General features: G+C 36.8%; 1 protein-coding gene across 1 annotated transcript; it reads left to right on the plus strand.

Annotated features, from left to right (window-relative positions):
- Positions 1-9,163: 9,163 nt before the first annotated feature.
- Positions 9,164-11,022, plus strand: LOC121968036 (carboxyvinyl-carboxyphosphonate phosphorylmutase, chloroplastic-like). Its single transcript, XM_042518557.1, has 7 exons — positions 9,164-9,453; positions 9,573-9,646; positions 9,880-9,962; positions 10,054-10,078; positions 10,175-10,194; positions 10,268-10,417; positions 10,501-11,022. Exons 1-7 carry the CDS (start codon positions 9,221-9,223, stop codon positions 10,855-10,857), a joined length of 942 nt encoding a protein of 313 aa, XP_042374491.1. The 5' UTR covers positions 9,164-9,220; the 3' UTR covers positions 10,858-11,022.
- Positions 11,023-15,888: the final 4,866 nt, after the last annotated feature.

Here is a 15,888-nt window from a genome sequence, read left to right on the forward strand (position 1 = left end):
CTTACACTTAAGGTATTTAAGTCGCCATGGTTATAAAGACTTATACTTTGACATCTTAAGTAAAACATCTTCCTAGATATGTGAACCCTAGATGATTGAGTGTAAGTCAAAGTGCCCAAATGTATTTGAATAGCCCACAAAGGATTCACCGCTTCTTGTAGAAAAATGTATACTCTATGACCACTTGTCAGGGTTGTTACTCAAAACATTTACAAAGGGTCACATGTTAAAAGTATGAAACTCTTAGACACATGACTGGAGTAATTTAAATCCACAGGACGAGTGAATATTACTTGGGCTAGGTGTGACATAGTCAGTCTAGTGGGAGAAGATACAAAGACCATGTCATAAACCAAGTGGGTATAATACGAGTAAAAGGAACAAGACACGACTCACTGTAGTTAAGGGCACAACATTTAGTGGATTGCTTGGATTTCTTTGGAGGGACTTTGGGACTAAGGACAAATTCACAAAAAAAAACACATATCTACATGGCTAGTGTGGAGGCAAGTTTAAAGGCTCAGATTCTCAATCTCATGGGATTTTAAGAAGGTTCTTTTCCTTTTCGATATTTGACATTCCATTGGCGGTAAAAAAAACCAAGGATTGCTAACTATTGAACCCTCCTAGATGCTATTAAATGAAGGATAAATGCTTGGCCCAACTATACCTTATCATATGTTGGACAATTGGAATTGGTAGATACGATTCTCCAAGATACAAAGTGTTATTGACTTTCAATGCTTCCAATTCCTAGTGGAGTCATAAATAAGATAAAAGTTATTTGTCGTATATTTGTTTGGTCCTCAAAATACTCTCCTATATCTTGGTCAAAGATTTGTTTATCAAAGTAAGATGGCGGGTATGACCTTAGTGATCTTCTTGCATGGAATGAGGCATTATTAAGCAAAATTTTATGGGATATCAAGTAAAACATTGATTCTCTATGGGTCAAGTGGGTACACCATCAGTATATGAAAGCTGTAAATTTTTGGACATGAAAAATCAAATCTTCGAACTCTCCTTTAATCAAGAGAATTATAGAAATTCAGAACAAGATCTTAAGAGCTTCGAATGGAGTAGGAAAACCAAACATGACAATGATGGAGTGATTCATAAGGGAAACTGTTGGTGCAATTTGCACTAATGATCTAAGTCAGGTTTTAATGAATGACAAGTGGATTAAAGTTACAATGTTTTGTGATCTAATTACTTTACCAAGTTACAGGAGTTGACGGGTCTGAAGGACCCGACATCAGGCTAAAATTTAGTTAGGTTCGTGGGGCCTAATAGCTGGTGGTAAGTCCAGATAGGTTCACGGAGCCTAATATCTGGCAGAAGTTTTATTGGGTCCTCGGGACCTGATAACTAGCCAAAATTCAATTGGGTCTATAGACCTTACAACTGGTGGGATGACCTGGTGGGTCAAAGACAAGTTAAGCAACTACGGTTGATAAGTGAAGGTAAACAACTGGATGAGAGATCTAATGAGGACGCATTCCCCATTGAGAGAACTGTAAACGTCGATCCAGCTTAGGCTCATTTGGAAAACCTGAGCTGAGACCTTGACTGGATCCTGGTCTTAGAGAGATAGAATCTAATTACTACTCATATTTTATTATGTTGTGTTAACTATGTTTTGTAAGACAAATATATTTTTACTTGTTCGGACTAACTTCTTTTTGTAGGAATTCAATCTGAAAATAAAAGGAGTCCGAACGCCTAGAGCTGGACTGAGCACTCGGACCAGCTCGCACGAACGGATGTTGCAGGCACCTGGACAATCCGAGTACACAGACCATAAAAGTTATCCCGAAGCTGAGTTGGAGTGTGACTACTGGCCGAACCCACGTCAATGGTCTAAACGCTCGGAAGGGGTCCAGGCGCCTGAAAGTGGATAAACTTCGCGGATGAAGTTTCGACGCGAGATCGCCATGTCAACAACGGTCTAAGCGCCCAAATGGGTTGCAGACGCCCGGAATAGACCTATATAAGGGTCTTCGACCAACAACTTCAGAATAACATCTTTTCGACTTTCATTCCTGCGTGCTACTCCGGAAAAGCTCCTACGACGCTGTAAAGCTCCTCTGACAATCGGTGATCAAGATCTTTTTATTTTCTTTGTTGTCGATAACATTATTTTTAGTTCTTCTACTTAACTTTTGTAATCATTCGAGCTACTAGTGGATTACCAACGAAAGCACTTGATGAGTGCGGACTTTGGAGTAAGAGTCGTCGAAGACTCTAAACTAAGTAAAAACTACTCGTGTTAGCGTGTGATTATCTTTTTCCTTCTTGTCTTTTTCTTTTATTATTTCACTATATAATTCACTCTCAATTTTCAAAAATCGCTATCCCCCCTCTAACGACTTTACGATCCTACAGAAACAAAAGGGGTTGTGAATGCCAACCTTCTTTATGCCAAGAGGATCGGAGGTGGCTTGGAACTCAGTGGTGTGGAGGCCGGAAAATCATGCCAAAGCATCGTTTCACTTTATGGATGTTAGCAAATGGAAATATGAGAACCAAGGATAGAATAGAGTATGAGCAAACAAAGAATGTGTGTTGTGCCGGCATCATGAAGAATTAAACCATCACTTGTTTTTTGAGTGTCCTATGACTTGCGGATTATAGTGCAAAGTAAGGCTTAGTCCTTTGATGAGCTGCAGCAGGTTCTTGGGCAATATTATAAGGATAGTAACCGAAAGATGAAGGCTCGGTATTTAGGCATCTCAAGCATGATCTACTTCATATGGGAGGCACACAATAGAAGCCGATATCAAGGGATTGCTTGTACTTACAAGCACCAAGGATTTGATTGTGTTTTTCTTTCTTCTTGTAAACCAATGTAATGGAACTATGTGTGAACGCAAGTCCAAAATAAGGACTTGCATCCGTGTGATGTTATGTGTGGATTGGTGGAGTGGTTAGTCTTTTAAGTGCACATGTAATGGATGAATATAAGCAGGATTGATTGAGTGAGTTGAGTGGAGTTTATCTCAACTATAAAGGTCAAAACTCCTAGTTATCTTGTATGCTCTAACATATGGTTTGAGAGTCTTTATCTCTCAAACTAGTTTTATATATATGTACCTATTTCGACTTATTCTCGAATCAACTGTGATTTTCTGGTTAATTAGAGATCGTGATGTACTACTAGCTGTTACTCATGATCAATCTATAATTAAATAGTTAATTATGGATGACCAAAATAAATTGAAAACCTATTAGCTCACACACATAATACGAGTATTTGAAAAATGTAAACAAGTTTGAGAATTCGATTCTCATATCAAGAGAGAAGATATTTAGTTGGGCCAAATAAAAGATAAATATGGAAAGATATTTGTCGAAATGGAAGTATGGATGAACCATGACTATTATAGAAGATATGATTTTATAATGGTTTGATAATAAATTAAAAGGGATTTGATTTAGTTATGAAACAACTTGGCTTAATAATAAACCAAATTGGTTTGGATTAATTATAAACCAAGATAATCTAGTTATGAATCAAACTTATTTTTAATGGTAATAGATCGATTTGGTTTTGCTTATTGGGTTGAGGAGATAACTTGCTCCCAGTTATGTAGAGGTTTATAAATACTTCTCTATGAGGATAAACATAAAAAAAAATATAGGTCCATTTGTTTAGATTTTTGAAAAACTCTAGCCACCCTCTCTCTCCTCTCCTTGTCGCAGGCCACCAAGAAGCCAAGGGAGATTTTTCTTCCAAAACTTCTCCTCTTGGATTGCATCTCCTTCACACTTAGCTAGTACCAATCGGAGGGGAACATTGTTGCTCACCGGAGTTGTCTTGAAGATCTTGACGTGAATACGAATAGAGGCGAGGTTCGTGAGCATCACTAAAGTTGTTGTTCTTTCCCCTTCGCATCATCCATAAAGTACACCTAGAATAATTGTTATTCTTTTATTTCATAAAATTTTATTTTGCGCTTATGTCTGCATGTGTTATATCTTACATGCGTGGGCGTGTATTGTAATAAATTAGGAATTTATTATATATTTTTTTTACACTGTGCATGTTTTATGAAAACATCTAAAGCATGCATTCGCGTTAGACTCATAACCCCAATAATATCTACGTAAAATTTTATGATTTTTTTGACAATCGTAGAATTATTTATGATTTTCTGAAATTGAATCTAAAATTATTTTCAGAAATCAGAAAATTCAAATACGAGTAGCAAAGTCGATCAAGTAATCAATTAAACATCGTAATCGATTGGATCAATTGATTAAGATGGGTGTAATCAATTGAATTCCAACTTCAATCAATTCAGAGAGATTGTAATCGATTAGTAGCTTAAACCAATCGATTAAGAAATGTTGATTTTAACTGAAATGGTCTAATTTCAGTTCATTAAACCACTTTTAGTCGAGTTAACTATCTCTAACCCTCTAAAATGTTTTGATAAATATTTAAGGGTAATTTTCTTAATGAAAATAAGAAAGTAATGGTTAAAGGAGACTAATTTAGAGTTTAGTAGGAGGTTTATATTTAAAGTTGAACTTTTAACCCCTTGACTTCAATTTTGAATTTCCTAAAGGTTTAGAAATTTCAAATCATTATTATATTGGTGTAATAATACAAGTTTGGAGTATATTTTGAGGGGGAGCTTCTCATTAAAGGCATTATTTTTTTAATTAAAAGGATGAGGAGACAATGAAAGATTAGAAATCTTCATTGTGATGGATATATACTCAAGACTGAGCATAATATACAATGAAATGTATGAGACTTTCATTAGGGTGTTTTTGAATAGATTGACTCTTAAGGTGAAATTTGTTTGATATGTGTCAAAGGGGGAAACAATGTGGGATTTATGTTAGAAATCGGCATTCATGCTTTGACATGGGATGCAAAATGGAGTTGGGCTAATATGGGTTATCTTAGCTTAACTTAAAACATATTGTCAAACATTAAAAATGGGAAGATTGTTGGTGCAATCACTCTCAGATTAAGGTTAACCAATTTGACAAACCTCGAGTGGAATCGATCGAGCTAGAGTTTCAATATTTGGACAATATGTAAAGAAGAGGTCAAGTATATTAAGGTTGACCGGATATTTGACAATATGTAAAAGAAAAGTCAATTAGGTCATGGAGGACCAGATACTTAACTGAGAAAGTCCAAACTGTTGTTAGGCAAAGGAAAGTCCAATTGAGTCAAGAAGGGTCTGTTGGAGTTGCAAGGTTACAAATATAGTCCCACATTGAAAACACATAGGAAAGATCATGGGTTTATAAGAGAAAAGATATGTCCATTGGAATGAGGCCTTTTGGGTAGAGCCCAAGAGCAAAACCATGAGGGCTTAGGCCCAAAGTTGACAATATCATACTATTGTGGAGATATCTAAATTCTTTTCGATCCTACAATTGGTATCAGAGCTCGGACTGCCAGAAGGTTTAACCACCGACTATGCACAAGAGCTATGGTCTGATTGATGAGGCCTTTTGGGTAAAGCTCAAGAGCAAAACCATGAGGTCTTAGGCCCAAAGTGGATAATATCATACCATTGTGGAGATATCTAAATTCTTTTCGATCCTACAAAATCATACCTTGACAAAAGGAACTTTTAACTGCGGTTAAGCAAAGAAAAGTCTAAGTGTGCTAAGAAGGATCGTGCGTTGGCAAAAGGATGTTTTAACTGCGATTAAGCAAAGAAAAGTCTAAGTGGGCCAAAAAGGATCGTATATTGGCAAAGGGAAGTTATAACTACGGTTAGGCAAAGGAAAGTTCATGTGGGTCAAGGAGGATCACATGTTAGAAAAAAAGTCTTAACTATAGTTAGGCAAAGGAAAGGTCAAGTGGATTAAGGAGGACCATATGTTAACAAAGGGAAGTCTTAACTACAGTTAGGAAAAACAAAGTTCAAGTGGGTCATGGAGAATTGTACGTTGGTAAAAGGAAGTTCTAACTGTGGTTAAGTAAAAAGAAAATCCAAGTGAGTCAAGGAGGATCCTATTTCGTGATTGAAAGTTCAATGGGAAGTCAGCACGAGATAGAAAGTCCAAGTGGGTTAAAGGTTGACCAGACACTTAGTAAAGAAGTATCAACAGGTCACGGTTGATCAGATGTTGGGCAATATAACTTTAAACTTGGATTACACAAGTTAAGATTGGGTAATCGATTGATCCTAAGCTAATCAATTTGGTAATCGATTAGAACTTAATTCGTGAGAGCATAGAAGGTGTCAGAATCAATTGGGCAATCGATTCCGACATCTCTAATCAATTGGTTCAATCAATTACTGAATCAATTGGGAAGAAAGCTTAATCGATTGGGAGCTTTGTGAAAGACATTGTTGAGAACAAAGGTCGAATCGATTGGTCCAATCGATTTAGCCATTGCTAGTCGATTGGGCAGCAGTTTGTCTTGAAGTGGTGCAATCGATTGGGTAAATCGATTCTGGTATCCCTAATCAATTTAGCCCACAATTGATTGGGAGAAACAGAAAAGATCTGTTACATGGTTTAGACGGTTGGATTTGATCTGATCTGACATGGTAATCTTATATCAACACGATATAAAGGATTTCGTGAATATTCAAATTACTTTTTCCTCTCCGCTATTCTTTACCGATTCTTGGACGATTCAAGGTAAATTGTTGTTGTATTTCAGAGTCAACGAGAGGCAGTCCAGAGTAACAAGAGATCAAGAGCAAGGTTCCTCATTGTTGTATTTACTTTCCTTATTCTCGTTGTATATCTGTTGTATCTCTCGTTGTATTTCTCGTGTTAAAATCGTACGAGGTTTCTCCGTCTCTTGAGAGGAGGTTTTCATAGTACATCTATGAGTGAGGTGAGTGGACCATTGAATTTACCACTTTAAAGAGGTGAATACCACGTAAAATTAAAGATGTTAGCATTATTTTAAATTTCTATTGTAATTCATCATCGACGAAGTGATTGGAGCTAGTTACTCCTCCTAGTTTCTAAAGTGTCCTAATAATATTTTGTATGAACATTTTGCTATATTTTCTCGAAGGATGATGATATTTTAAACAAAAGTCAATGAGATAAATCTCACCATCTTTATCTGTCTACGATAGCTACGCTAGGATGTTGTTCATCGAATCTATTAGTAGTCCCCTCATCATCATGTATGTCTCGCCTCTATTTCGCTATTTTAGTCTTCTCTTTAGGTTGCAGTCTCTCTCGATTTGGCCGCCGCCATCACAAGCTAACAGCTACAACTACAAGCAATGTATTTTGTTAATAAAAAGAAGATCGAAGTGTGGTTTAAAAACAAAAAAAAAAAAGGATAGAAAAATGGAAGAAGTAATGAGAATGGATAACATCGGCACATAATCTAATTTTGTCCATTTGTACTAATTGATTGGTTTACCAAATATTTTCCATTGATCATTCAAAACTCTTTATCCACAATTTGAAAATTTTAAAGAAATTATATGGAATTTAAACTAATTGGTACACTTGCACAAGTGATACGATAAGACTTCCAACTTATCTTATTTTCTAAAGCTTATCTTATTACTATTTATTTTTTTATATTTATTTAAAAATAATCATCATTAAAAAAACTATCATAGATTTTTAAAATTGATTATCAGTGAATTCATTAAACATGCAAAGCTCGTGATGCGTTTGTGTCATTAGTTTTATTTTACAAAAAATGCCAATTTTTTGGGGATTTAATGAGAGGAAAAAAAAAAAAAGAAGTTTAACAAATTTCATATAACTTTTTTTCATGGTATTTTGTCCCGTGCGAGAGGGGCTATTGAACACGCAATTAGTTTGTATCGATTGATTGTGAGAGTGAGTTAATTAAGATAAGGATGAGGATTTGACACGTCAAGTCCTACAAGGAATATTAGATATTAATTTGTTTATTTTTTTCCTTTTTGTTATTTAATAAATGTGATATTAAAATGTATACATAAATAGATTAAATTGGCTTAATGTTCTTGTCCGAATTAATTATGTTGAACTTTTATGCATTTTTCTTTTGGAATTTAATCATTATTTTTATTGTGTCATGTAATAATTACATATTTTAAAAAACAATAATATTTATTAAATTTATAGTGGCGACTTAAAACATGCCAAAGTTAAAAATTCTTTGTCCAAATTAATTATGGCTCATTTTTTTAAGATTTTGAAAACTTTTATGACATTTTTTATTTTGGAATTTAATCATTATTTTACTTGTGTTCTATATATACACACATATTTTTGAAAATTATATTAATTACATTTATTTTCCTTTACAGTAGAGAAGATAATAATTTAAATAAATTGGTGGCAAATTAATTACATGCTAAAGGCACTCAATAGTTTTTTTGGAATTCAACAAAGTGCACAATTTATATTTGCTTTAGTGGGTTTAAAAAATATTGTACTTTCTCATTTTGTACCCATGGTAGCACGTGGCTAATGGATAAAGAAATTTTGAACCATCTACTAAAATAGAAGATTGTATTGTTTATCTAATATTATTGATCTCTTGATAAAATATATAAGCAAATAAATTATAAAAATATTTAGATATCAAATAAAATATTTTATATTTATTAAAAAAATAATTTTAAAATTTATTGAACCAAATATTCATGCATGAATGGATAAGGCCTACGAATAAGGCAAAGTTGCTTATCAATTATGGTTTATCAACCGCCCTGGTGATAAGCAAATCTAAGCGATGTCTCGGTTGCCCTTTCACTGCCCGAGTACGAACGCCGTCTCCTACAGAGACATGTCTCTATTGGCTTTATCTGACGGGCCCACATGCAGTGGTCCAATCATTACTCCAGTATTTCTGCGTCGTGTCGTCGGCAGGACACGTGATTTATCTCAGGAAAGCCTGCGCCTGCACATGGGAAGATCGTAAATGGTACAGGTACAGCAGACGAGTAAGCGTACGACGAGTAAAACAGGACAGTAAAATCGGGTCCCGCGCCCGACAATATTCACGAATTTACAATTCGCTCCTTGAAAAAATATTGTCACTGTCTCGGGAGAGGGGGCAATTGTTATATTTAAAATTATGAGCCTCTTTTACGCATTTCTCCTTTTTTTTTTTAACCAAAAAGGGAAAAAGATAGTAAAATCCCAAATTCCAATTCTGTCCTTGGCGCTCGCTATAAATGGCCTGCGGCGCTCTGCTCTCTCCGTACCTTACTCTGTGCCCATCTCGGAGAGCAGAGCAGCTCGGTGTCCGCGGCGAGCGAGAGTGATGGCGAACTCGCAGACGGCCAACGTCGCGGTGAGGCCTTGGGCGGCCTCCGCTGGAACTAGGAAAACCCGCATGCACCGCCTCATCGAGGAGGAGGGCTGCGTGCTCTTGCCCGGGATCTTCGACGCGCTCTCCGCCTCGGTCCTACAGAGCGCCGGATTCAAGGCCGGCTTCGTCTCCGGCTACGCCGTCTCCGCCTCCCGCCTCGGCATGCCCGACATCGGCCTCCTCACGTATGTTCTCCCCCTTCTCTGGCTTCCTTTCGTTGCTCTTTTTTTTGTTTCCCTCTGTTCTGGCAGAGCTTCGATCCGCGCTGTTACTCGCGATTTCTTTTCAATTTGTGAAATTGTAGGCCGCCGGAGATGGCGGATGCGGCTCGAGCGATTTGCGCGGCGGCTCCGAACGTTGTGTTCATCGTCGATGCTGGTAATCATATTTTCCCTCGTTTTGTCTATTTTCTTTTTGAAAAATTGACTTCTCGAAGTTCTGAAAACCGGATTGGGGATCTGGGACATGAAATTTTCCCTATTTTCCTTTTTCTTCTGTTTTTCCCCCTTTTTGACAGAACGTCCTTCTTGTTTCCTTCTTGCAATCCTTCTTAGTTATCGTTGTGCATCGTCTTAGTCGCTGATACACTCTTGGTTGAATAATGTTGGCAGATACAGGAGGTGGTAACGCCCTCAACGTTCAGAGGACTGTTAAAGACATAATGGCAACTGGTGCTGGTGGATTGTTCCTTGAGGTGCGATGCTCCCTGTTTCCTTCATTCTTATATTTGTTCCTCTACTTAAGATCTAACTTCGAAGTTCCTCTTACATTCGCATGAATTCCAGGATCAAGTCTGGCCAAAGAAGTGCGGTACGAGATCGACATTTTAATTTTCTTTATCTAGCTAAGTTTCTGTTCCAATAATCTCTCACCTAACGTCGTTTCCCTTCCCTTTGGCAATATCAGGACACATGCAAGGAAAACAGGTAATTGTCTGCACAGCTACATCATTCTGTTGAGTTTTATAGACCATTAAGCAATATCTCGTACAATTCTCAGGTGATACCAGCAGAGGATCATGCAGCCAAGATAGCAGCTGCTCGAGAAGCGATCGGCGATGCGGATTTCTTTCTTGTCGCTCGGACTGATGCTCGTGCAACTGCCGGTGGTCTAAACGAAGCGATCGCACGGGCTAACCTCTACATGGAGGTACTAGATCAGCTGCGCATCGTCGTGCAAGCTTTTAGAATTTTCCCCTCACCACTTCTTCCGTGATCCACCATTGTGTGCAGGCAGGGGCGGATGCTTGCTTCGTCGAGGCTCCACGGAGCGACGACGAGATGAGGGAGGTGTGCAAGCGCACGAATGGCTTCCGGGCGGCCAACATGCTGGAAGGTGGGTTCACGCCGTTGCACACGCCGCAGGAGCTCAAGGAGATGGGATTCCACCTCGTCCTGCATTCCACCACTGCTGTTTACGCCTCGGCTCGCGCCTTGATCGACACGCTGAAAGTGCTGAAGGAGGAAGGGACGAGCAGAGACCACCTCCAGAAGCTCACCACGTTCGAGGAGTTCAACAGTTTGATCGGACTGAAGGAGTACAACGAGACGGGCGCTCGATTTGAGAAATTCAAAGTGCCCTCCAACTGATCGATGCATGAGAATAGAGCAAGCAATTCGTGAGTGATGTTTATGGAGCTGAGTTGTTGTTTGGTAGATGGATTCGGTGTCGTGTTTGCGAGTGCGTTGTGTGGACTGCCACTGTTTGAATAAATTCTTTGCTGTTTGAATAAATTGAATGGCAAATTTGTTGGATGATAAAGTTATCAAATTTACAACTTTAACGAGATTTTTAATGCAAGAGAACAATTACCTGGTTCAGCATTAATGAAGATGGGGAAATATTTCTCTAAACAAAAAAATAGAACTTTTAAATCATACTTAGTTTTCAATAAATATTATATCTAAATACGGAAAAATAAATTGATTGTTATCCTCCGTCATTAAAAAATTCTTAAAAATCATCTTGTTTATTAAAAAGACTCCAAACATCTTTTATATATGTTATTATTTTTAAAATGTGTGTATATTTAAGGACCCTAAAAGTCATTATTTATAAAGACTCATTAGTTCCTAAATGTCAATATTTATAGGACTCAGTCAATCTTTAATATTATGGTAAATTATGATAAGATAATCCTATCATATTAAAATATATAATATGCATATTAAGGTAAGATTTTAATTATATGTGCATTTAAATCTTGCCATATATCAGCTATAATAAAAAGTGTGTAAAAATAAAATCTTCATTTGATAAGGATAAATTTGTAAAATAAAATATTTCTAAAAGGAAAAAACAGAGAGGAAAATATTACGGTAAAAATAATAATATATAATAAATTCGTAGGGCTATCATTGTATTGTTAAATAATTATAGTGATGTAGTAGTGATAATATCGGGACTGTCGATTTGAGTTGGGTTTGTTGGATTGGTCTATCCTTTCAAACAATTTAAGTTGATTGGGTTACAATTTTATCAACCCAAGCTCGTATGGACCAACCCGCTTAAGCCTATGACCCGCACGAGTCGACCCGTAATAGGTTTGGATTGATCCGCGGGTTAAGAAATATATGTCATCAAGCTTTATGTCAATTTATTATTATTTTTTTATAATTTTAAAATAAAAATAATATTTTTTATCAAACATGAATACTCTGTTTGTATCTATTTACTTTTAAAATATCTATTTCAACGTTTGAAGATATGAAAGCTTTTTTATTTTTGACTTTTGATTTTTAATGGGCATGTGGGTTGACTCGTTTTGATTAGGTTGGATTGAGAATTCTGCTCCACCATATATTGACCCGTCTGACAACATAGTCCATAAACTTTGATTAACATGATCTTCTTTATGACTTAGTCAACATAGTCCTCAGTTTATCCATTTGGAAAAGGGATTTGGGTCAAATTAGCCAACTCAAGCATGAATTCAGGTAAGCTTAATTGGGTTCTGGCCGAGCTTAACCCGAGTCAATTTAAGTCACATCCAGGTCATTAAGCAACCCTAAAGGATGCGACTGTTATGCTCCAACAACCCTAAAAGATTTGTTTATTATACTCTTAGATCATCCACATCAGCTACCCTATCAAATGATTTTACCTTAAATTTGAATAGAGTAACTAAAAACCCTTTGTATCAGTTACTCTATCCATTCTCTAAATTTAGATTTGATAAATAGTGATTCTCTAAATTTAGGGAATGAAACTTCCACCCTAAAAATAAAATAATATTTCTTTTTAATCTCTCTCCTTCCACTCAATCTTTTCAATCTCTCTCTCTTTCCACTCATTCCATAAATATAATAATAAAAAATAAAAGAAAGAGAAGAAAATAATAAAAAAAAATTAAGGATAATGGAAATTTTAGGGTATTTGATGTAATGTGTAGTGAAAAATAATTATCTAAATTTAATAAAATGGGTCATTTATCCTAAATTTTATATATAAAATAGAGAAACTAATATGCAGGATATAAGGGGCAGCGGGGTTGTGCTTCAGCACCCCTTGCTCCCAGAAAATTCTATCAGTATGTTGTAGTCTGAGGGGCAGTGAGAAAGAAGATAAGCTCCAGCTCCCTTCTTTGAACACCCTCTTCTTTTTTTTTTTGGTTTGGATCCACCACTGCTGATATGGATACCTAAAAAAACATGATTGATACGCTCCATCAACTCCAAATGACACGATAGTTATCTTCTAGTAGTCCCTAAATGACACAATAGTTATCCTTCAAACACCCCAAGTGACGCGACTGTTGTACAGGCCGCTAGCAACCCCCAAGGGACATGACTGTTTATGCACCACTCGGATTAAAGGAAGGCAATACTTACAACAAATGTCGATTACAAAAGATCATGTCGTGTTTAGGGGAGAAGTGAAGAGGTTTATCCTTGACAATAAAGGTCTTCTCTTCATCCCTGATAATGATGTCAATTTTAAGGGTGTGTTTGGCTCAAGTTATCATATATAACCTTAGTTATGTGATTACCAGGTAATCACATAACTAAGATTATAGGGAATAAAATATAACCTTAGTATTGTTTGGTTTAACCTAGTAATGATATAACCTAATTTAATATTTACTATATTACCCTTAATAATATTAGGATTAAAAAAACTATTTAAAGTATTTTTACCGTGCTCTCTAAAGTTTAAACTATTTAAACTATCTAAAGTTTAAATTAAAAAAAAAACCAAATGGATCACTTCGAATTATTTTTATTTTTTTTGTCGTGCTATCTTCTCCAACGGCGTCTGCATCCCACTGCGAGCTCACGGACGTCGCGGGCGGTGCCGATGTCGTCATCAGGGTGGATGGCGAATGCGATGACGGAGTCGTCGAAAAGGAGAGGGTCATCAGCGGCAGCCCCTGGATAGAGGCGGTGTCCGGAGGATGCAGGCGGACTGCTTCTGTGATGGGTCCTCTTCTTCGACGGACTGCTTCGCCTCTTCTCCGACTCCGACATCAACTTCGGCGATGGGTCCTCTTCTCTAGAGGATGCAGGCGGGCTGCTTCTGAGTGCCCAGAGAAGAGAAGGGGTCAGAGGAAGGGAGGCGGACGAGGGCGTCGACGAGATCCGACACGCCGAAACGAGGAAGGAGCTAGGAGACATCGCCAACTGAGGGAGGGAGGAAGATGGAGGAAGTTGCGACTCGATGAAGGAGGACGAAGAGAAGAGGGGAAAAAAATCGGAGGGTAATTATGGAAAAAAAAATTATTAACCCCGGAATCGTGAAAAACCCTACGCTTCCAAGGTTTTCTTATTACGGGTTGTATTCCCACTTTGTTGATGTGGCGGGAATCGCCCATTACCGGGAATCGCTCATTACCTAAACCAAATAAGGTTTTGATTAATAACCTACCAAAGTTATCAACGATAACCTTGAACCAAACACACCCTAAGAGGTATGTTAGGAGATAATGTTTTACTAATTTCCTTTCACGATTGTCTTTCCTCTGTAATTCTTTAGAGAATCTAATTTGAATGTCAAAAGGAAAAAAAATATTAATCAGGTTGGTAATATTGAATTTGGGGTGATCGATTCGGCCCCACAGAAATTTCCTATCGACCACTAGGTAAATAGGGAAGCGCTCGCAACGGGCAGCTCAAGAGCCCAGCATCCGGAAAGCCAGGAGCCCAGCATCATTTAGTTACGTGCTTCATTTGTAGAAAAAATTTCTACAAATTTGTCATAGATGAGACTCGAACCGCGAATATCTGGATGACAACCTGAATATCCTACCGCTGTTCCATAACTCTGGGGGCTTGAATGTCAAAAGGAAGGAGCATCGGAGGGGAGATATTTTCCCAAGTCTATTCAATTATTTGGCACAGTAGCAATCTACTTGATAAGAGTCAATCTGACCGGAGCTGGCTTGAATAGGGCTAACTCAACGTTAACTTGATACACATTTGCTACTCGATAAGAGTCAATCTGACCGGAGCTGGCCTGAATAGGGCTGACTCAACGTTAACTTGATACACATTTGACCTACCTAAAGAGCTTGGATATAGTGATGAGTCATCCCATCTCATGAACCCAACTAAATCAAATAACAATAAAATTATTATTATTATTATTATTATTATTATATCATTTTTATCTTATTACTTTTAGTTGCATACCCTCCCAAAAGCATCACAATGGGCATCATGCATTGACTTTTTCAATTACAAACAACAAAATATACTCAAACTAAGAAAATAATTTTAAACTAAACATAAATTTTAGATCGATTTATATGTTATAAAAAAGAAAAGAAAATATTTTTTTAAAAAATAAAAAATATTTAAAATTAATACATCTATAATAAATATAAAAAATCAAAAATATTTAAGTTTGACATATCTATAATAAATTAGTTTAATTTTTATATTGTAATAATTATTATTTTTATTTTATTAATTACTAAAAAAAATTATCATCTCTATTAATCCTGTCTGAAAATTGTAGAAATAACACGCTGAACATAGTGGATCAGTGGTTGACTGGCAAAAGACTTTTTCCTCTGAGAAGAAATTTTCCTTTGATCCTGCGCATATGGAAACGATCTAACAAAACGTTAGTACCTAGAAACTGGAATGGGAGTCCCTGGCAAAGACCCTCCGACGCTTAAATTAGTACAAGCCCGAGCGGGTGAATGAAAAACAGTAGCAGATGCGTGCACGAAAATGAGTTGTACATGTTTAGAGAGCGTATCTTCATTATGGAAAAGACTTCCCTTTTATATACCACCTCACATAACTTTCACAATCACGAGGTGACAAAGTGTGTCAGGGGTTGTTAGGTAAAGGAGAGAGTACGACCTAGGCAATATGCCATAATCATCCAAGCAATTTTCCATTTACTCATATGTATAGCTCTTTTATTATTTATAGTTTCTATTATCACTGAGGTTAATGAAGAAAATTGCTGTTATAAGTGGTCAATTGATGGGGGATAAGATGGTCTTTGAATAAGGTTTCAGAAAAATATTCTCTGATAGGTTGTTACTATTTGATCGTAGAATTCGCTGGGGGGGGGGGGGTGAATAGCGATATTTAAGAATTCAAAAATCGATTCGAGTATGCAGCAGAAATAAGAAAAATAAAGACAATGCTAACACAACAAATTTTATT

The sequence above is a fragment of the Zingiber officinale genome, chromosome 3B (assembly GCF_018446385.1).
Source record: "Zingiber officinale cultivar Zhangliang chromosome 3B, Zo_v1.1, whole genome shotgun sequence".
Taxonomy (NCBI): Eukaryota; Viridiplantae; Streptophyta; class Magnoliopsida; order Zingiberales; family Zingiberaceae; genus Zingiber; species Zingiber officinale.